The 22,358-nt window shown below is 35.7% G+C and overlaps 3 protein-coding genes and 1 pseudogene across 4 annotated transcripts; 3 read left to right on the forward strand and 1 right to left on the reverse strand.

The window, feature by feature from the left end:
- The first annotated feature begins 5,337 nt into the window (after positions 1-5,337).
- LOC113065690 (lysophosphatidic acid receptor 4-like) lies at positions 5,338-7,939 on the forward strand. 2 transcript variants are annotated; one of them, XM_026237156.1, is made up of 2 exons: positions 5,338-5,443; positions 6,433-7,939. In XM_026237156.1, the coding sequence occupies exon 2, from the start codon at positions 6,593-6,595 to the stop codon at positions 7,505-7,507; it is 915 nt and encodes a 304-aa protein (XP_026092941.1). In that variant the 5' UTR covers positions 5,338-5,443; positions 6,433-6,592; the 3' UTR covers positions 7,508-7,939. The 2 variants fall into 2 exon arrangements, with proteins under 2 accessions (XP_026092941.1, XP_026092942.1); XM_026237157.1 differs by lacking the exon at positions 5,338-5,443 and adding an exon at positions 5,885-5,943.
- A 2-nt stretch (positions 7,940-7,941) lies between these two features.
- LOC113065303 (integrator complex subunit 11-like) lies at positions 7,942-16,691 on the reverse strand (annotated as a pseudogene).
- A 1,383-nt stretch (positions 16,692-18,074) lies between these two features.
- On the forward strand, positions 18,075-19,580 carry cptp (ceramide-1-phosphate transfer protein). Its single transcript, XM_026237158.1, has 2 exons — positions 18,075-18,277; positions 18,548-19,580. Exons 1-2 carry the CDS (start codon positions 18,165-18,167, stop codon positions 19,068-19,070), a joined length of 636 nt encoding a protein of 211 aa, XP_026092943.1. The 5' UTR covers positions 18,075-18,164; the 3' UTR covers positions 19,071-19,580.
- Positions 19,581-20,128: 548 nt separating this feature from the next.
- Positions 20,129-22,200, forward strand: LOC113065362 (UBX domain-containing protein 10-like). Its single transcript, XM_026236584.1, has 2 exons — positions 20,129-20,221; positions 20,500-22,200. The coding sequence occupies exon 2, from the start codon at positions 20,506-20,508 to the stop codon at positions 21,184-21,186; it is 681 nt and encodes a 226-aa protein (XP_026092369.1). The 5' UTR covers positions 20,129-20,221; positions 20,500-20,505; the 3' UTR covers positions 21,187-22,200.
- The last annotated feature ends 158 nt before the right edge of the window (positions 22,201-22,358 follow it).

Genomic DNA, 22,358 nt, shown 5'->3' on the forward strand with positions numbered 1-22,358 from the left:
TACCAATATTTTTTGTTAAACATTATGTAGGAAAAGTAATAGATGAATTTATGAGAAGAGTGCACCCTCAGAAATCTACATTACAAAAATACCTTTGTTTAAAAAAAATACTTCCTCGTTGCCTTTTTCTCCATCACATTTTAGAAATCATCAGAAGTTATATATCACTTGAAAACATAAAATCTCAAAATTCATCCTTCAAAACCCAGTTTAAAATCAGACATTGCATTAGCATGTAAATGGTACATCAAAATCATGTTAAAAAATGTTTTCAGTCATGAATTATAAAAATTTAGGTTTGTATCATGCACATTCATCTCTATCTTCAAAAACGTGAGTGACAGTTAACAGGTTAAAACTATTTTTACTTAGAAATTACTTGTAAATGTTCACAAATAATTACAAAACAACATAAAGTAGCACATTTTTTTAAGACAAACAAATTCTTGTAAAACGCAGTGATTTTTACAACAAATTTGCTTAAAATGTAAAAAAAAAAAAAAATACGAATCTAGGTTTATTACAAGTCAGATTATGATTACAGATTACAAAACGGATTAATTTTTCCAAGCTATTTGTTATTTATTTCTTGGCACACTTAAAATGTACAAAAGTCCAGATACAATATCTAAATATCCTTAAAATAAAATAAAATTTACTTTAAAAGCAAAACTGCATAAAGTACTATGGTTTCTTGATTTAAGCATAAATCTAACATATTTTTATGGGAATTGCATGTATACATCAAATATGTACCATGGACCATTTCCCTTTATTTTAGTGAGGATAGTTTGAGAAGAGATGTGAAGCGTCAGTACAGGAGAGAAGGAAGCACCTCAAGCCGAGACTCGAAATGCTGCGGCTCCAACATGGTGTTATCATTTGGTTTCAACCAAAACCTTCCTGTCACTGAACAGCACATAGTTTCTCTATTTCAGCACTACTGAAACGCTGATTTTGGGCCTCAGGACACCAGCAGTGATAGGATCAGTGCCTTTGAGACCATGAGGACACCAGATCACATGTGTCTGTATCTGCTCTCAGCCTCCAGCTGTGTCTCGCATGTAAAACCCTCTCTGCTCTGTTACGGTAGTTAAAATCCGAGCGCTTTCTCCTGTCTCTCTTCCCCAGAGCTTTCTCTCCGACTTTCACAGATCAAAGCTGGATTTTTTTTCTTTTTTGGTGGCTGTTGAGTCAGCAATCTAAATTAGAAATGAATTCAGCCAGAGAAAAAAAAAGAGATTTACAGGAAAAATTCCATCTTTTCAGTTAAAGTTGTTCCATTATTTTTGCACGCATTTTTATAAAGAATTCTATAAAGAACCACCTCTTAAAATCTCCTTAATGGAGTTTGATCTACAAGACAATCCAGAATAATGGAAATGACCATAATTGCTTCTGTCTTACACCTGGGCATGATAGATAGATAGATAGATAGATGAGCAGCTGTGCGGTCGCTGTGTCCTGTCAGCTCAGATTTTGGCTGTTCTTCTCTCATCTCAGGACTGGTGCTGCAGCAGTGTGGATTGGTTGATTTGCTGTGAGAGATGTGAGTCTCAGGAAGGTTGACCTACTTTTGATCCCAGCTCTTCCTAGTGCTCTCTCTTTCTCCGGATGGAAGAAGTAAACCTCCACTGAACACATGCACACTGTATGTAACCATATCATTCCTGACTGCAGGTGCTACAACCCAGAGCCACTGGAGGGATTCAGCCACTTTCCAGCCAAAAGAATATCATGCATGCTCTCTCTCTCTCTAACTGTCTCTGATCCATTATTCATCCTCAATGTGTTTGCATTTTTTCAGTACATACTCTGGCCTTTTCTTGTGGGAAGTGTTTTAGTCTCTGCAGTCTGATTCTAGTTTTCTGTTCCATGCGATTCAAATTCTTCCCTCCAGAAACACAAACTGCAAACAATTCATGAATCAACAGATACACAGACAAACATTCAAAACTGATTACCGGGAAATAACTCCGTCTTTAGCAGGCTACTAAATTCCTTTAGCTCTCATAAGGCATCTCATAGAATCTCATAAATCCAGCAGCTCTGTTCAAGTCAGCAGAACACGAGACAATGACAGACCCATATGCCAGCATCTAAAAATGAGTCTCAAGTGCATTTTTAAATGCCAAGTTATACAAGATTTTTAGACCATTTCGGAGCAATTAATCATGAATGGGTCTAAAAAACTTAAGTAGAAACATATTACAAATTTGAATAAAATTAGACAAATTGTATATACAGTATGTACACACACACACACACAAAGAGTATATTCTTCCAAGTACAAAAGCACCATGATACTACAATGGTGTTGGTGGTTGCCAAGGCAGTTTTTTTTAGAATTTAAAATGTTGTAATCTGAAATTTTATGCGGTAGAGAAGATAAAAGCAACAAAAAAGAAGCTGAACCAATGCAAACGGCTCCAAGGCAGGGGCAGCTGCATCTTGGAGTGGAGGAATGGGCGTGCAGAAAGGTTTCACGAAAGCTGCCTGTTCTGCATAAGGAAGCAATAAATTCAGCATAATCGTATAAAACCAAATTTCATTCTTTCAAGGTAAAAACTGCATTAATGATATAAATATTATTATTATTATCATTACATACTTTTGAAAGTACCTTTGTGATTTCTGCATGGAGTGGGTTAGTGACGTCATCACCACCACAAGTTTAGGTCTTAGTCTATCATCAAAATAAATGATCAAAAAACTAATTACAATTATTTTTTAAGGATACTACAGAAGTGACCGGACACCTGAAATGTAACTTTTTTCTTCTTCAGTAAAATCAATCTAATATAACTTTGTTCAAAAATATTATAATATATATATATATATATATATATATATATATATATATATATATATATATATATATATATATAGATATAGATATATATATATATAGATATAAATTATATTTTATATTATATTATTTTTTTGCATTTTGAGAGAATCTCATGGTACTAATTAAAATATATGCAATAATTACGATACATTTTTCTCATTGAAAATAGTACACAATTTTTTTTCGATTTTATTTTTATTATTTTTATTATTTTTCAAATAATGCAGTATTTCAGATTAAAATAGAGACTAGGCCTTTCAAATTAAAATTTTGAAGGCAGAATATGACCTCTTGATGAGAGCAAGAAAAATAAAAACCTGTAATTTCATGGTGTAACCACTAGATTCCTGTATAGGACTCTGAAGAGAGGCTTGTGAATTCCCTAGCTGTTTTTATACATAATTGTTTACTTTTATTAGGTTGTGGACTTTATATTTTTTGTTGTTTTAAATGTTGATTTGAAATGTTTGTTGTTTTAAATCTTGATTTGAAATGTAGTTTGTTTTCTTTAATATTACAACATTCAAACCTGAACACAGGAAGTAGTTTGTTACACAAAACATTAAAATTCTATAAAAGTGTAACCAAAATGAACAGGAATGCTTTATCAGAGATTAATTATTCTGGGTCCGAGCTGATTTTCACCTCTTATTTAAGTTCTCTGACTCATTATGGCTATAAGGTTACAGCCACACCAATTCATTTGAGTATGCATAAATGTATGTGTGTGTGTAAGTAAGTGTGTGTGTGTGTGAGTGGATGTATCAGTTTTACACTCTTGATGTTTTAGGTTGTAACCCCCTCCTTGCTGTCCACTTAAAAAAAATCTGTATTTTTTTAAAGATTTTTAAAAGTTTTGCACCATTCTGGTGAAGCTACAGTATGATTTAAAAAAAAATCTACATGTAAAATTCTCCGGTCAGAAATGACAGAAGACAGCACAAGGGAGCACAAAAAGTTGAATGAAATAAAAATTGGAATACATGTGATTTGGTTAAGGATTGACACATGTAGTTCTGTAAACTCAATAAGACAAGCAATTTGTTATAGCTACTAGTGTTTGTATGGAATCTTACAAGCATGTTGACTCTCTACATGCCAGTCAAACAGCATATGATCTCACATGGTTTCCAGAAACTCCTACACTTCTCTTGAGCAGGTGGTGAAGGCGGGAAACACCATCTGCTACTATTTATAGGTCAGATTTACAACCTTAGAATCAATCGACTCTCCTATCAAACATACTACTCTCCCTCATCAAGCATTTAGATGAGAAATCACATGTAGGGCAAGATGCTATGGAAGGTGACTGCTCACTTTCAGTTTCATCTGAATTTCCTGTGATTCAACAGTTTTACCACCCTCACAATTTTTATGTGGCCTTAAGATGCTTCAGTTGCTGAAAAAGGCCAGTGGATTTGCCCAGAGGACAAGGAGCAAGGTCAAAGCACAGATCCTTACAGGACATTACAGATGAATGTATCAAAGATCATCAGCGTGTTACCTGCACTTCAGTGCAAACATCCTGTCTAAACATTTTGTGCTTGTAGCATGGCTTTGTAAAGCTGTTTATCACTAAAAAATGTTAATCAAGACTTATTTTTGCTTTAAGATTTAAGGATGTATTTTATTGGAAAGTAAGTGTTGTATTTATCTTTTCATAAATAATTGTAATCAAGTTCAAATGCATTATAAAGATTGCAGATTCCTTGTAACGTCTGAAATCGGTTGTTTGTTTTGTGTTTAAATATAAAACACATAGTTTCTAAATATAAATATAGAAAAAGCATTATAATGTATTATACTGTAACTGTGTGTTTACAATTATTATACATTATTATATGTATGCACCAGTGCATTATGAGGTGCATTTTAAGGCAAAATGAATGCATTGATATACTTTTATAATGTATTATATATATAAAGGCTTCAGGTAAAGTATAGTCAAAAGATCATGTACAAGAATGCAATGCAATGAAACTTTTGTGTAAAAGCATCCAAATATATCTTTATTACAGATCAGTGGTTCTAACACGCTTTGCGCCACCTAGTGTCCAAATGCCAAATCCATCAAGTTTAAAATGATGGGAGATGTTGACCATGTACATACAGTAGGACAACACCGAAACCTTTTTTGAGGTTTTAGACACAGATTAAGATCAGCAAATCTGATTCTACACAAGAGGAACAAAACCACAGCAGAAGCAATACGACCAGATAAAAGTGAGTAACGACTGGCGTACTCCGATCATACAAGTCCACTTTTACTCTCCATCAGTGCACTGTACGACCACCCTTCAGTTCCAGGGGTGACTCATTTCAACACAGCCACCCTAAACCCTAGACACTACAGTACACTCAGTGGAACATGTAATGCATCGTTTCCACGTGCGAACATGTCTGCATGGCCCCTCAAAACACCGTGGGAGGCTGCACTTTCTGGATTTCCTGTTCAGTCTTTTCATAACTCTGCGTAAAACCACAATACTCAGAATAAGTTTCCACCACTGACAGAGCAACATCTAGCTCTCATTAGGCTTTATATGAAAATAACGTGCTTTTTATATTAATTCGACTTCTTCATCACTGACTGTAAGTACATCTCAAAGTTATGTTTGTTTGTGTGTGTGTGTGTGGCATATTCTTCCATTTCCTTTTTTTTTCTAATTTAATACTTTTCTTAAATTATAAATCCGCATAAAACGTTAAATTGAGAAATAAACATGCATTTGACAGTCATTTTTGCTTTAAATTAATATTCCGTGTCCAGTGTCAGTTAAACTCAATCGACAGCACTCGCTGATTAACGTTACCCTCAAAATGTTAATTATTTTTTTAAAGTGCTGCACTTACAATGAATTGATCAACGCATAAACGATTAAATACTCACGGTTTTTGAAGTGTATCCACTAAAGGTAAACGATATGCGTGTTAGCATTACTTTACAAACCCACTGCTATGAAGAAAAGACAGCTAACCTGTAAAAGTTAGATCTAACTTAACGGCTTTGTTGCCATGACAACGTAGCGTATAAAACGAGGGTAAAAATAACGCCGAATAAATAATACATACGTTTTTACAGAGGAAATAATGTAAGTGCTTTTATAATATTATAAGCTTCACATTTCTTATTTTATATTATTCAAAAATACACAAAATTCACGATATTGCGGTTGCATAAACTGTTTAGACTAGTCTTAAAAAGGTAGTCATGTAATTATTATTATTATTATTGTAATTTTTTTAAGTTACAGAAATATATTCCGGTGTAATTTGAACAGAAAAGTAAGACTGGTTTAGCTTCCTCTTGGATTTACTTTTAGTTGGTCAAACATAGTGGCTGTGTGTATGCAACTGGCCCCTTAACGCCCCCCCCCCCCCTTTCAGGGACGATTCGATATTTAATTTAATGACTTTAAGCAACAAATGCTGTCAGCTGAACTAGTACTGAAACTGGCACAGTCACAAACTAAACCTGTTTACATGATAAGCACCTGGTGCAAGAACTTCTTCACTTGTTGACATGATTTAAAAGATAATATTTGACTCGATAAGATAATAATAATATTTTCTTTCCACAGCGGAAACTCACTGACTTTCACCTCTACCCTGATGGGGAACCGAAAAGCACAGTAATAACCAAAATTATGAACAATGCATGCGTTACAATTCTAGCAAGACTTGGGAGCTGATGCGAGCAAATCTCTAAAATCTTTAAGAACATATTTACCGGACAGCATCATGGAAAACACCACCATATTGTACACAGATTTCCAGCGCTACCTCTTCACACCCATCTACAGCCTGGGCTTGTTTTTCGGATTGATTGGAAATCTCGGAGCTTTGTATTACTTCGTCTTTAAAATCAAACAGAAGTCTCCTTCAAACATATATATCATTAACCTAGCGGTGGCCGACACGCTTTTCTTGTTCGCCTTGCCATTTCGTATCCACTACCACCTCAATGACAGCAACTGGATATTTGGCGATGCCATGTGTCGCATCACTGGCACCATCTTCTTCGCCAACATCTACATCAGCATCAGCTTCATGACCTGCATCTGCGTGGACCGCTACATCGCCACCCTCCACCCTCACACCTACCTGCAGCTTCGCAACACGAATCTCACAGCTCTGGTGAGCACCGCTGTGTGGTTGGTCTCCGGCTCGGCCGTGTTGGCCTTCATGCTAACATGCCCATTATCAAGCAAAGGGAACATGTGCTTTGAGGGCTTCACTAAAGAGGAGTGGAGTGACTTGGCCCCGTACAGCATATGCAGTCTCATTTTTGGCTCCCTTCTGCCCTCTGTGGTCATCCTGGTGTGCTACCCCATTGTCGCCCGTCGAATCGCCCGGATCAACAACTCCACTGCCCGCGGGGCACGGCGCATCATCTACGCCATCCTGGTCATCACAATTCTGTGTTTTCTGCCTTACCATGTCGTGCATCTAGCGTACCTCTTGTCACGCTTGAGAGACATCAAAGAGGATGGCGGGATTTACGTCCTCCGTAGGGTGACCATGGCTCTGGTCAGTCTAAACAGCCTCCTGGACCCGCTGTTGTACTACTTTGCTACGGGTCACTACAAATGGAGGCTCAAAAGACTGAGGCTGAAGAAGAAAAAGGGGGTTTATTCCATTTCCAAAGGCTTTTGATGGCTTTGTTTCAGCTGAACTGTTTCAGTTAAAAGGAGTAAAAGAAAGGCAAGACAGCACATAAAATCTTTAATGCCAAATCTGCAGTACAGAAATATGGACTCCAATGTGGCTAGGAGTTTTTTTTCTCATATAATTGTACTACTAGTGCAAAATCAAATGAGAATGACTGTAGTTACTACATAACAGCAAACTTACTCTTAGACTGATAAATTGTTTTTTTGTAATGATCTTAGGTCTTGAGTCTTTTTAGTGGTTCATGCAATGTTTTTGTGTTTTAATTTTGTTTCTCATCAATTAATTATTGCATATATTAGTTGATTTGGATGTCAGTGTCATCCCTGCATATTGTTTGCAATTCTGAATACTGACCACTTTTTTTATGTTGAACTTTTATCTAAAGCTAAGAAATAAATATATTTTCACAAACGACATCAATAAAAAAAAAATCTTTATTGTTATTTAACCAAAGACAAACATCAAGTGTCACCACAGTCACGAAGGCAGACCTTTCTTCAGCAACGTAGACAAGAAACTGCCCAATTCTTCATCCTGAGGGGGACAAAATCATTAAAACATAATGAGAAACAGGTTAAAATATTACATTTCAAAATCTAAAATCTAATAAGTTTTTTTTTCTAAGGTTGCATTGATTTAATAAAAACTTCAGTAAAACCATTAATACTGGTAAATATCATTACACTTCATAATAACAGCTTTCTTTTTAATATATTTTATATTATTCATTCATTAAAATGTCGTCATTTATTTCTCTGATGTCAAAGCTGAATTTTCAACAGCCATCACTCCAGTCTTCAGTGTCACATTCAGTGTCATCTTCAGAAATTACACTCATTTCCCGATTTGCTGCTCAGGAAAAAGTTATTCTTATTATCAATGATTGAAACTTTAAATTTAATTTAATTTTTTCAGGATTCTTTAAAAGAACAAAAATGTCTTGTCATTTTTTTGATCAATTCATTGCATCCTTGCTGAATAAAATGAAAGAAAAAAAAAAAAGGGGTCTAAATGAGTACAAGCTCTGAGCGTGTCTTGGTGTGGTCAGAGACATTTCTAGAGGATGCACTATTAGACAAAAATAAAGTGAACCACGCTAGACTGACACCACAAAATCACTTTCTCGCCGTTTCAATTGCAATCCAATTTTGCCACATGTGACCTTGGACCACAAAACCAGTCATAAGGTAATTTTTTCGATAAATAAATAAAATAAATAAGCTTTCCATTGATGTATGGTTTATTATGATCGCACAATACTTGTCGGGGATACAACTACTTAAAAATCTGAAATCTGAGAGTGCAAAAAATAATCTAGATACTGAGAAAAACACCTTTGAAGTTGTCCAAATGAATTCTTAGCAATGAATATTACTAATCAAAAATGTAGTTTGATATATTTATAGTAGAACATTTACAAAATATCTTCATGGAACATGATTTAACAATGTCAGAATGATTTTTGGCATAAAAGAAAAAGCTATAATTTGTCCCATCCAATAAATTTTTTGGGCTATTTTACTACAAATATACACCAGCGACCCAAGACAAGGGTCACAAATTCTGAAGAATGTGATTTTATTGTTATATGTCTGTTTTGTCAGTTGGTGATACCACTTTGTTTGGAAACATAAGTACAAAAAGTTTCCCTTGTGGGCTGTGATGTACTGTGAATTCCACTAGACCAACTACGGGGGCAAAAAAAAACAAGTGACATTTTCCACATACACAACCCAAAACAGAAACTAAAATATTCAAGCGGTTTAAAAGTGCACACAATATAATCCAGATTAAATGAAGAAGAATTATTTCATCACATGTTTGTTCACCTGATAGCTCCATGAGAGCAGAAGGTTGGGCTCCTCGGCTGAGGACGTCACTTTAATGACGATGGATTCTACGATGACCGTGCCGTCTGGGACGTGCTGGATGCTGTAACTTTTTAATACACTGTAAGAGAGAACAAAAAACGACTTGACTTGTAATGAAACCCTTATGAATGCACGAATACCTTATATTTCCCCTTTCATCGTTTCCATGAATCTTGCTCTTTCATTTTCAAGTTCACATCACATAACTGATATCCTCTGAAGAAAAAAAAGTGCTTAACCTCTAAGTGTAAATCAGAGTATAACACATCCCACATACGCTGTGGGTTTTGTTTTGAATAGCTTTAGTTAAACCTGTTACATGAAAGTTAGGGGGGAATGATTAACAATAGAACAGTATGTGTGTGTGTGTGTGGTATAGTTGGCTGACCTCTTGAAGGTGTGTGTAGATGCGGCCGAGTGTGTCGGTGTCGCTGTGGGGGTCGTGGAGCTGCACACGGCAGGTGAAGCGCAGCTGGTGTTTCACTGAGGCCCAGCTCTTTGAGAGCTTGTTCTGGAGAAACCAGCCGTAGACTCTACACAGGCACACATATTCAGAAGACAACGTCTGAAAAACTTATATGAGTCAAACAAATGATGAAATCGAACCTAAAGAGCCACGATGACTTACATTGTCCTTCCATTATTAACGTCCCATGCATGGTGCGAGGTCTTTTAGCATCAGGCAACGGACCTGGGAGAAAGTTTCATGTTATATTATTTATTCAAATATGGCATAATATTGATGATAAACATTGTAAAAATAACAAAAAATTTAAAACTGTAGTAGTAGTAGTAGTAATGTGACACTCCTAATTTAATAAAAGCGCTTGCATTAATGCTTCATTTAACACTTGTTATATTTAGTTAAATTATACACTTGTATGTTTAAATCATAATTTTTACAGTCCCTTTAGGGATTTAGCATTTATGACAATATAATGTCATGGAAACAAAGTAAAACTATATATCATTTTACTCAGGAAACGTTAGTAAGTTGTTAACATGTATATTATTTTGACACATGTGGCTATACAATCTTAACAGCGAGTATTTTAATGTTTACAGATCGGCCTCATTCCCTTCAACTGATAGTGCCTCTGATTAACCCAGATTTTTAAGAAGGAAGAAAGTAATTTTTCTAGTAATCCACATTATGCCAGAAATATTGTCGTTTGACCTTAACTTGAACCCAGCCAATGGGATCCAGAAATATAAACTCAATCTAAAAGAAGCAAAAGCAAAGTGCAAGACCAATATAGCCACTTGACAAGAAGTCATGATGGCTTTTCTGTAAACAGGTCAAGTAAAGCGGTCAGTGGTGTATGTGTCAATCAACACCTCCGAGAGCCATCTCTCTCTTCAGCAGATTGAGCGAGATGTCCACAGGGACGCTGGGGTTCGTCACTACGGTCGTCGTCTCTCCGTTAGCCGGCATATAGCAGCTGATACCTGCATGAGGTGAAACATTAGCACAGGGAGAACATCTAACAAACACTTGTAAGTACACCATTAAAGTGATCATATTCCTTCAATCCTGTATTGCATTTTTTTACCCTCTAAAGTTCCCAAGAGTAAAATCACAGAACTGGAATTTAGCAACAGCAAAGCACGCTGTAACAGTCCAAAGTTTTATAGTATTTTGAGAAGCTGTAGACTTACTAAACTCTTGCTCGATCTTGTCTTTGAGGAACTCCATTTTCTTAGCCTCTCCGTGCACCAGCAGCATGTTTCTAGGTTCTGCCATGCGGATCAACTGCATGATGCCTTTGGCGTCAGCGTGAGCGCTGAAGGACATGTACTCCACCTGTAGCTTCACTTCCAACTAAACACACACACAACCATATACACTGATTGGCTAAGTGTGGAATTACAATTGTGAAATATTACTACAATTTTAAATACAATTTTTTCCACTTGAATATATTTTTAAAAAGTGATTCTAATAATAATGATATTATTTTCAATTATTATTAAAACATTTTAAAATAAAAAAGTTCTTTTAATTAAGCAAACATATTTCACAGTATTCCTGTTTTTATTGTATATTTAATGCATTAAAACATTAAATAAATACATTTAATTAAATGTTACAATTTCAATTTTGTACAGTTATTGTAGGATACAAATTCATACATGAATTCTAGAGGTTTGACATAAGAATTATCTCAGGTGTGGTTAAAGGTTTAAAAAAATAAAAAAAAAAATTCTAGTGAAGCTTAATAAAAATCGTTGTTTGCAAGTGCCAATAATTACCGTTGCTCTTCCTTCCATCTCCAGTTTTTTCTGTCCATTCAAGATCTTGTGTCCCACAGTGCCTTGCACACCAGTACCCTGCATGATCAGCTAAGAAATAAATATATTAAACTCAATAAATAAGTAAGCAACTAGTCCAGTATGCACTTTGAATGAGTTGCAGTGTTAGCTAAGTAAGTCTCAGTAACACAATCTCTCGTTTCATAAGGAATCTTACCATGTTCTTTTCATTGCCGGCCCATTTCTTGAATATCTGTAAAGACTGGCCAGCGGTGCAACATCCCAGGGGTGGCAAACACGACCTGATGGAACAGATGTCAAGCCTCTGCTTATACATGATATCATGCACTTGTTTGAGTCACTTCTCAACAATCCATCAGTTCTTATTGAATGCCTTAACAGCAGAAATGGCTTCCAACTTCCAAGCTTCTTGAGAATCAAGAGTCAAACCACTCTGTAAACCTTTAGATTCTGATCACCAAAAAGATTCACTACTTATTCTGTGATAGATGTAACATCCTATTAGTGGAAAATCATTTTAAATAATACACATTTAAAACTAACAAATTATTACTTTTTTTTTTTTTTTAAATGAAAATTAGAAAAAAAATAAGGGTTTAAAGAAACAAGATTTAAAAAATGCCATGTTTGATATTCTAAAGGCTTCAACTTTTATACTAATAATCATCATCACCATAATCATGCGCATAAATTAATAATATTATTATAACGCTGATAATTGTACAAAAAGAAAATCCTTGAATAGTATATCGATTATCCAGTTTAACATTTTCATTAATATTAATTTTCAAATATAACTTAATATTCTATGGTTTCTACAAGTATCATCTAATAATAAAAAAAAAAAAAAGAATATATATATATATATATTTTGCATAATTATAAAAATAATTTAACAATGAAACAATCTATGAAATCTCCATATAGCCTTGCAGATTATATCAGAAATAAGATTTAAATTTCCATTGATATTATTTTTGAATACTAATTTAATATTCTAGAAGGTACTTTTTACATATATCATTTATAATAAAAAAATAGAAAAATACTGAACTAATCATAAAAAATATATATCTGTGGACTAGCTGAGTATATCAATTATGAATTACCGTATTTTCCGGACTATAAGTCGCACTTTTTTCATACTTATAGTCATGTGTGATTATTTATCCAAATTAATTTGACATGAACGGAGAGAAAATATTACCATCTACAGCCGTGAGACGTATTTTTGGACTGACGCGACTTATACTTAGGTGTGACTTATAGTCCCGAAAAATACGGTATACATATTTCTTCATAGTGGTCTTACCATTGGTCCAGGGTTATCAGCATACGAGCGATCAAAGGCTTTAATGTGCTTGAACTCAAACATGTTTCTTTGTACAAAGGTCTTGCGGATCTTCTGATTGGTCCAGGTGATGAAGAGCTTGTAGTAGTGATTGGCTTTCTCAGTCAACCCGGTGGAGAAGTAAATGGGGGCTTTCAGATTCATTCTCTCCCTGTTAAAACAAAGAGCCAGCAATTACACACCATTCTGCGCTAATATAGAGGTTAGGAGTGTCGTAACAGAATTTGTGTAGTTAAACATATTAACAAAGGTAAGAATGAACAGGTGAGCAGCAGCAATCCTAGGGCAGTGAACAACTGTACAAGCTCACCAGAAAGTTTCCAACAGAATACAGAGTTCCTGTGCTCTTCCCAGAGCAAACACTGGAATCAAGACCTACAACACAGACACAAAGATGAACAGGACATGCACATCCAAACGCCAGCTGAAATCTACATCTATGAATGCACCCTAGTTACCTTCCCTCCTCTCTCTACTGTTTCATGAACCTTCTTCAGGAAATCTCTCTCCCTGCAGCGTTTGGAGTCTCTGATCGTGGTGGCGTACGTGGACTCTGATATCAGAATATCTGGTCGGCATTTGTCAATCCATGCAGCTCTGTGTAAATCAAGTCAGAAAACAATTCAACCTAAATGAATCTAACCTGAAACATACATAAAATTTGTGACCAAAACAGGAAGATTGAACTCACCCCAAATGTCTGTCTGGTGTCATGTTTGTAATCACCCTACACAAATAGATTTAGATGTAATTTGCAAATTACGTCAACAACTGGAACAACATAAAATCAGAGTATGTGATGAGCGACGTGACACTCACTGTATAGACGACAGACTCCAAGCCGACTTTGATTTGAAACATTGCGGCTCCCAGGACATGACCTGCATAGTACGCTTTGATCTCCAGCTCTTCGTCTACCTATAATAATAATAATAATAAATAATAATAATTAGTAACATAACACATTAATTTGATGCTTCTGAAGTTTTGTTTAGTTTAAACATTCTGAATGGGGAAAATTAACAACATAAAAAATAATTCAAATATTTTTAAATATTCTACATTCTAAATATTCTACATCAATTTGTATATTAAAATATTAATATTCTAAAAGTTTCTACTTGTTTAATTTAACAATAAATAACAAAAGATAATAATAATAATTTATAATTTGAAATCTTGTAAGGTAGTTAAGAAAAAAAACTAAAGTAGAGACAATTTCTCAAAAAATAAAAAAAACATTTAGCAACAAAAAGTTTATTTGATGCTTACATACTGTTGTAATGTGAACCTTTTCAATAACGAAAATGTAAAAACAAAATTCTTAAGTCATTAAGAACTTAATTATTACTAAAATGTATTATATATATAATTGGTACATGGTGGTCCTAAAGGGATGGACATGGTCAGAAACAATGCTCAGGTAGGCCATGGCATTTAAACGATGCCCAATTGGCACTATGGGGCCTAAAATGTGCCAAGAAATTATCCCCCACACCATTACACCACCACCAGCAGCCAGCACAGTGGTAACAAGGCATGATGGATTCCATGTTCTCATTCTGTTTACGCCAAATTCTGACTCTACCATCTGAATGTCTCAACAGAAATCCAGACTCATCAGACCAGGCAACATTTTTCCAGTCTTCAACTGTCCAATTTTGGTGAGCTCGTGCAAATTGTATCCTCTTTTTCCTATTTGTAGTGGAGATGAGTGGTACCCGGTGGGGTCTTCGGCTGTTGTAGCCCATCCGCCTCAAGGTTGTGCGTGTTGTGGCTTCACAAATGCTTGCTGCATACCTCGGTTGTAACGAGTGGTTATTTCAGTCAAAGTTGCTCTTCTATCATCTTGAATCAGTCGCCCATTCTCCTCTGACCTCAAGCATCAACAAGGCATTTTCGCCCACAGGACTGTCGCATACTGGATGTTTTTCCCTTCTCACAACATTCTTTGTAAACCCTAGAAATGGTTGTGTGTGAAAATCCCAGTAACTGAGCGGATTATGAAAAACTCAGACCGGCCCGTCTGGAACCAACAACCATGCCACGCTCAAAATGCTTAAATTCACCTTTCTTTCCCATTCTGACATTCAGTTTGGAGTTCAGGAGATTATCTTGACCAAGGACCACACCCCTAAATGCATTGAAAGCAACTGCCTTGTGATTGGTGATTAGATAATTGCATTAATGAGAAATTGAACAGTGTTCCAATAATCCTTTAGATGAGTGTGTGTGTATATATATATATATATATAAAAACAATAAATAAAATGAATTGATTTCAAATTCCCATACAATGGCCTTTTTACCTGAACTGTTGGTGAAGGTTGAGTGGCACAACTTTCTTCATGCAGTCTTTGATCATCTGTGAAGTGAAGAAGTTGGTTTCTCCCTTTTTGTCTACGGTGATCTTTCTGAAGTCCTCCAGCAGGATGGGGCAGATGGCTTTGGTGGGGTGGGTCATGTAGATGGGCCCGTCGTAACCCACCATCTCGCTCATGTAGGGAAGAGCACCGCAGTGATCCAGATGGAAATGACTGAGAAGAACATAAAGAAGGGAAAAATCACAATGGAGAAGGGAAAGACATACACGACGTCACATTACACATCAAAATATACACTAACCTTATAATGACACAGTCCAGGAACTCAGTGAGGCGACCGTTTTGTGTAACGTAACTAAAATCTGGGAAACGTCTCTGAAATCAAACAGATAGTTAAGCATACAAGTGAAATTGTACATTACATAATCATACTCAGAATACATACAAGTGAACATAGCATGAACCATTGTAACGCACATCATCGTTGTAGCCCATGTGCATCCCGCAGTCAAGCATAATGTTTTTGCCTCCGATGGAGACCAAAATACAGCTGCGGCCAACATCCTGACCAGCCCCTGCCAAAACAACAGATTCACACATTTAAAAGGACATTTACCATTTATAATAATTTTTATTCCTGTGGCTCAGTGGTAGAGCATTGCGTTAGCAGTGCAAGGTTGTGGGTTCGATTCCCAGGGAACACATGTTAGGTAAAAACTGTTTGCACTGCAAAGTCGCTTTGGATAAAAGTGTCTACTAAATGCATACATTTTATATCATAAATGTATATATAACATTAAACTATTTATATTATACACGTCAAATAATGTTATATTATATTATGTTGAATTACGAACCTATAGGCATACACAAATTAAATTAAACATACATTTATATTATTGTTTCATTTATTATTATTTATTTTTTACTTTTTTAATTAAAAAGTTAACTCATCTGCTAATATCGTTGATTCCTACACAATATTTTCGAATTTGTTATGCATCTTATATTTGCTAATGGCTCATTTATGAAGTTTTTAAATATGTTTTAACAATAGAATTAAGCAAACCTCTTACCTAAAGGCGTAACTTTGATATCAGGCATCTTGGTAGCTTTGAAATTAACGTTTTATGTTTACAGGAGACTGACGGTCAAACTCTAACTGTAGATTAGCCGGATATGAATACTTGATGAGTGCATGTCGGTCAGCTTGCACACTAGCCAGGGATGTAGACCAACTGTAAAGAATGGAAACGTGATTAACTAGTAGATCAATCAGAAACAGGTTAGCACGGGAGCTAAACAACGCACAGAAGAAGAGAGTAGAAAATCAATAAGGCCTCGATGTGGGCGTGGCTTAGTGGTCGATACGTTTTCTGTCGTTTCTAAATAATAATGTTCTTATTTAATATCGTCACTGGATGTTTTCATTTTATGGCTGTTAAAGCCCTTTATAACTTTTATTCAGGTATAAATTACTAACAAGGCTGTTAGTAAAGCGGACTAAAAACAGCCATGTCACGTGTTCGCTGTTACTTTTCAGAGCGCTGTTTAATGTGGACCAATCACACTCGTTTGTGATTTCTGGACAACAATTTTTAAAAATCGTTTTAACTCAGATTTCAGGGGCGTGATTAGATTCCATTGTCAGGTAAAAATGTTGTGGCGTTAATTTATTTAAAAGATTATATATTTTCAGTTTATAACTTTCTCCAAGAAAGCAAATAGTTTCCAATATTTGAATGTGGCTCAACTGAAATTTCGACTTTCTGAGCCCTCGAGCGCCCCCGCCTGGACGAGTACTTTGTAATGACGTCTATGGTAATGACGCATTTGTATGCCATGTGACATGAAAAACCTGATTTGATTGGTCTAATGTTGCTTACCTTACAGAACAGGAAAATCCTGGAAGAGGATCGACAGAAGAGCTAAGCATTTACAGTGATAAGATCCCAATGAAGACATATAAGACTTTTATTGAAATTAATACATAGGAGGATTTTCTGCCCTATCGACTGTGTTGTAAGAATTTGTCCACAAATTGTCTTTCGTGTCAGTTAAATTAGAGATAACAGACATGGCAGATACATTCAGTCTTCAAAGGGTTTTGGAAACATTCAGATCAAGTCTGAGTGAGGAAAAGGAAGTTTACATTAAATATTATATAGCAGGATGGCAAGAGCTGGTCGCGTGAGTACGAGTTTTACTACTGTTTTACATTAAGATCTTATCTTATATTTAGTTTTTTAATGATTACAGGACCTGAACAATTAATGGAAATGTATATTGTTAATTAAAAAGTTTCTAATGATCATCTTATTACAAATATCTGTCAAATTAATGAAATAATTCATTGGTCATAAATGAATAAATAAACTGTTGGAATGCCATTTGAATATAAAGACAACAAGCAGTTTAAATAAATGTAATAATTAAAATCCCTCTTTTTTCCCCTATTAGCTTCATGAACAGTTTGGGGAGCGTGTTTTCCTTCATCTCCAAGGATGTGGTCAGCAAAATCCAGATCCTAGAAAACTTCCTTTCAGGAGAAAACAGATCCCATTATGTCACCATCCAATCCATGGTGAGGTATGAGCTGGAAAATGACCTGGTGCTTACGTTGCTTACAGAACAGGAAAATCCTGGAAGAGAGGATCGACAGAAGAGCTAAGCATTTACAGTGATAAGATCCCAATGAAGAACATATAAGACTTTTATTGAAATTAATACATAGGAGGATTTTTCTTGCCCTATCGACTGTGTTGTAAGAATTTGTCCACAAATTGTCTTTCGTGTCAGTTAAATTAGAGATAACAGACATGGCAGATACATTCAGTCTTCAAAGGGTTTTGGAAACATTCAGATCAAGTCTGAGTGAGGAAAAGGAAGTTTACATTAAATACTATATAGCAGGATGGCAAGAGCTGGTCGCGTGAGTACGAGTTTTACTACTGTTTTACATTAAGATCTTATCTTATATTTAGTTTTATAATGATTACAGGACCTGAGCAATTAATGGAAATGTATATTGTTAATTAAAAAGTTTCTAATGATCATCTTATTACAAATATCTGTCAAATTAATGAAATAATTAATTGGTCAAAAATGAATTAATAAACTGTTGGGATGCCATTTGAATATAAAGACAACAAGCAGTTTAAATAAATTTAATAATTAAAATCCCTCTTTTTTCCCCTATTAGCTTCATGAACAGTTTGGGGAGCGTGTTTTCCTTCATCTCCAAGGATGTGGTCAGCAAAATCCAGATCCTAGAAAACTTCCTTTCAGGAGAAAACAGATCCCATTATGTCACCATCCAATCCATGGTGAGGTATGAGCTGGAAAATGACCTGGTGGACCTCACCAAAAGAGGCAGCCACCCAGAATCCGGCTGCCGCACTCTTCTGAGGCTCCATCGGGCTCTGCGCTGGCTGGAGCTGTTCCTGGAGAGACTGAGAACCAGCAGCGAGGACAGCAAGACCTCCGTTATGTGTTCTGACGCCTATAACGAGTCTCTGGCTCAGCACCACCCCTGGCTCATCCGGAAAGCTGTCGGCGTGGCGTTCTGTGCCCTGCCGGGCCGTGACACATTCTTTGATGTGATGAATGCGGGTGATCAGACGCAGGTGGTTGCTCTGTTGGGAGAGTCTTTGCCTCTCATCGCTGAAGTGTACCAGATCACAGAAGACTTATATGTGAAGAACAACCTCCTGGAGTTACCTTAGAGGGAGGACTGATATATATTTTACTCTTTACACTAATTAATACACTACATAGTCCTTGTGGCACATACTCACTTATTTACTACAAACATCGACTTGATTGAATGTCTGCCTGTTTAAAAAGTGAAGGGACATGCAATATGCAGATTTAATGCACATTTTAAGCATGGTTCTGCTCATTTAAGCTATCGACTACAAGTGAGCATTAAATGCTGGATGTATTTTAATATATTTGAGCCTTAGTGAACAATATAAAGCCATTCAAAAGCACAAGATGAGCATGAAATGTATTTAAATTTGAATTTAAATTTGAATTGCTGTATGTTTGAATATATTGGTCTTTTTTTCCTTGAGTGTTAAATGTTTATTGGAAATCCTTTTACTTGAATTCCTGTCGGATGTGTGATGTACATCTGTAGCTTTGCTGAAACTACAAAGGGGGAAATTTAGTTGTGAGTGTATAAATGAATAATATGTAATGCAATAATTAAATATAATGTTCTGAGAAATCTATTTGTGTCATAGTTATTCTCATATTTAAAATGAAATGAATACTTAACATTGGTTTTCAAGCTTTGCCTTAGGATAATGACATTTACTTCTTTCAATATTTAACATTTATTTACAGTTTGACAAACAGCACACTTCTTAGAAAGCTATATAACATTAGTTATACTCTGTGCATATTGCTAGTTATTATCCTCTCAATTACAACATGCTTCATCCAAAGTGACTTTTTTGGGCCTTACATTTCTTTAAGGTGTTTAAGGAAATGTAAATGTATAATAATAGCAAATGTCTCACATGAATGCACGAGTAACTATATGAAGTAACATTCATTCTGACTGTTATAAATTATATTATTATGTGTACCACAGACAAGAAAAATGACCCAAGAAATTATGTATTTTCGTAAGCACTGTTTAGTAGTTTGACATACATTTTATATTCATCTAAGCTTTTTAACATTTCATTATAAAGTGGCATCATTGACACCGGACGTTGGCGCGTTTATGACGCTTATCATAGCACTTCCGCTTCAGAAGCGTTGCTAAGGAGACGCCAGCGCGTCGGCAAAACTCTCGACCGCAGTGAAGATGCCTGCTAACTTCATCTCTTCAAAAACCACTGATACAAGCAAAATAGCGTAAGAGGTACGACACATTTACCATTTTACCGTGTTACGATTATTTCTTAAATATTTTATCAACATTAACTTATAAATAGAACCGTCAATTTGAAGTTTTTGTAACGTATAAGCTTATTTTTTTGGTAAATTAATACCGATGTAAATCTAATGTTTGTATATCTATCTATTGAGTGATCATCTATCTATTAGTGATCATCTATCTATCTATCTATCGAGTGATCATCTATCTATCTATCTATCTATCTATTGAGTGATCATCTATCTATCTCTCTGTCTGATAAGAATTCAATGTCTGCTGGAGGAAGGATGCATGTGACCCGGCCCAAGTCATCTAAGGGACGCAGCAGACCCATGATGGCTCCCCCTTCGAGTGAGGATTCACCTTCCGAGTCCTCGTCTCTTTCACCCCAACCTCCAGCCCCCAAGGCAAACGACAGGTTAAACCAATGCCTCCGATCCCGAGCCATTCTGAGACGCTGCAGCCAGCCTGGTACAGATATACTGACTGAAATCTTTGACAGACCCCCTGATGAGCCCGTCTCACTCAACAAATACAGGGTTCTCCCTTCCATCGAGAAGAAAACAGGTACGGAGCGGACGTTCAGTCAAGGTGACGGCAGCCGTGAGGTATGTCAACACACTTCACGTGTCCAGACAAAGGCCTGTCCAGATGTGACGTCAGGAAGTGAGACGGGTCCAGCTCCAGAGGAATCAGGCCTGCTGCTGGCGATCAGAACACCATGCGGTCAGAGGTTCAAGTGCCATTTCCGGCCAACGGACCAGCTCCAGGCAGTGCTTACAGCGGCTGAGGCTGAATTCGGGGAGAGGTTTGACAAGTGTATGATTGAGACTATGGATGTGCCACGCAGGACTTTTACAAACCTTACATTGACCTTGGCTCAGTGTGGCGTCCTGAACAAATCGGTTTTATGCATTTCCCAAGATGACAGCAACATGGATTTAACTTGAAACTATAATGTAGTTCAAATTTTTTTGGACACTATTAACACAAGCATTTAGGTTTTCTGTCCAACATTTCAAATTATGATTCAAAATCCTCATGATTAAATACATTATTTAACATGGAACAGCAAGATTATTTTGATGGTAAAATATTTATTCGTCCCATATATATATTTACATACACACAACTAAATATGTTCTGTTAAAAACAGTTTTTTTAATTAGCTGAAAATTTACTGAATCTTAAGTCTTGTAAGAATATAGAGGAGTTCGTTTCTTCCTCGGAACTGATTTGGAGAAATTAAGAATTCAATCACTTGATCACCAATGAATGCTCTGTAGTGAATGGGTGCCGTCAGAATTAGAGTCTAAACAGCTGATAAAAACATCACTTTTACAAAACACCAGTCCATAATCCATAATAACACTTCCTCTAACATCAAAATCCACCAACATATTTGTTATGAACAGTTTTTGCTTGGTGCATGATCTGTGCATATTTCTCACCTGTTTCAGATGAGACAACTTTTTTTTCTTTTTTCTTAAAGCGATATTAGAGGGATTGTATTTTAGCTGAAAATAACAGTTTGAAATTAAAATGTCTTCATTAAAAAGTTGGATTTGTTTCTTAAAAACAGCTTTTCACTTTGCAAGACATTGATTGATGGAATGGATTCATGGAATGTCTTGTGAATTATTGTGATGTGGTTTGGATTCAGAGGATTCATTGATAAGCAAGTAATGAAATGCAAAATTTCTCCAAATCTGTTCTGAAGAAAAAACAAACTCCTCTACATCTTGGAGGATGAGTCAGTTTTCAGCAAACTTTCATTTTTGAGTCAACTTTTACTTTCATTTTTAAGGTCAACAAAACAAATTAAGATCACTAAAAAAAGAAATCTGTCAAGAATCAGTTTGGGTCATAAACACTAGGAAGAAGAAGACATTACAGACATCTAAAGAAAATATATTATAATGTATTATAGATGAAAAGGTTTTACATTTTGCTTAAAGAAATTGAAACTTTTTTTTGATAATTAGACAGTTTTCTTAAAAATTTAGCTTTTTACAAATTAAAACTGATATCAGAATGCAAAAAAAGTTGTCTCCCCTTTATGCAATTTTTATTTTTGTCTTTTGACTCAGGACTGCATGACAGATTTAATTATATAAATGCA

The sequence above is a fragment of the Carassius auratus genome, chromosome 48 (genome assembly GCF_003368295.1).
Source record: "Carassius auratus strain Wakin chromosome 48, ASM336829v1, whole genome shotgun sequence".
Classification (NCBI taxonomy): domain Eukaryota; kingdom Metazoa; phylum Chordata; class Actinopteri; order Cypriniformes; family Cyprinidae; genus Carassius; species Carassius auratus.

Excerpts from the sequence above, each read along its gene's own strand:
- LOC113065362 (XM_026236584.1), top strand. The coding sequence starts at position 20,506 with ATGTCTGCTGGAGGAAGGATGCATGTGACCCGGCCCAAGTCATCTAAG.
- cptp (XM_026237158.1), top strand. The coding sequence starts at position 18,165 with ATGGCAGATACATTCAGTCTTCAAAGGGTTTTGGAAACATTCAGATCA. Across the intron at positions 18,278-18,547 it reads GGATGGCAAGAGCTGGTCGC|CTTCATGAACAGTTTGGGGA; the intron begins GTGAGTACGAGT and ends TTCCCCTATTAG.
- LOC113065690 (XM_026237156.1), top strand. The coding sequence starts at position 6,593 with ATGGAAAACACCACCATATTGTACACAGATTTCCAGCGCTACCTCTTC.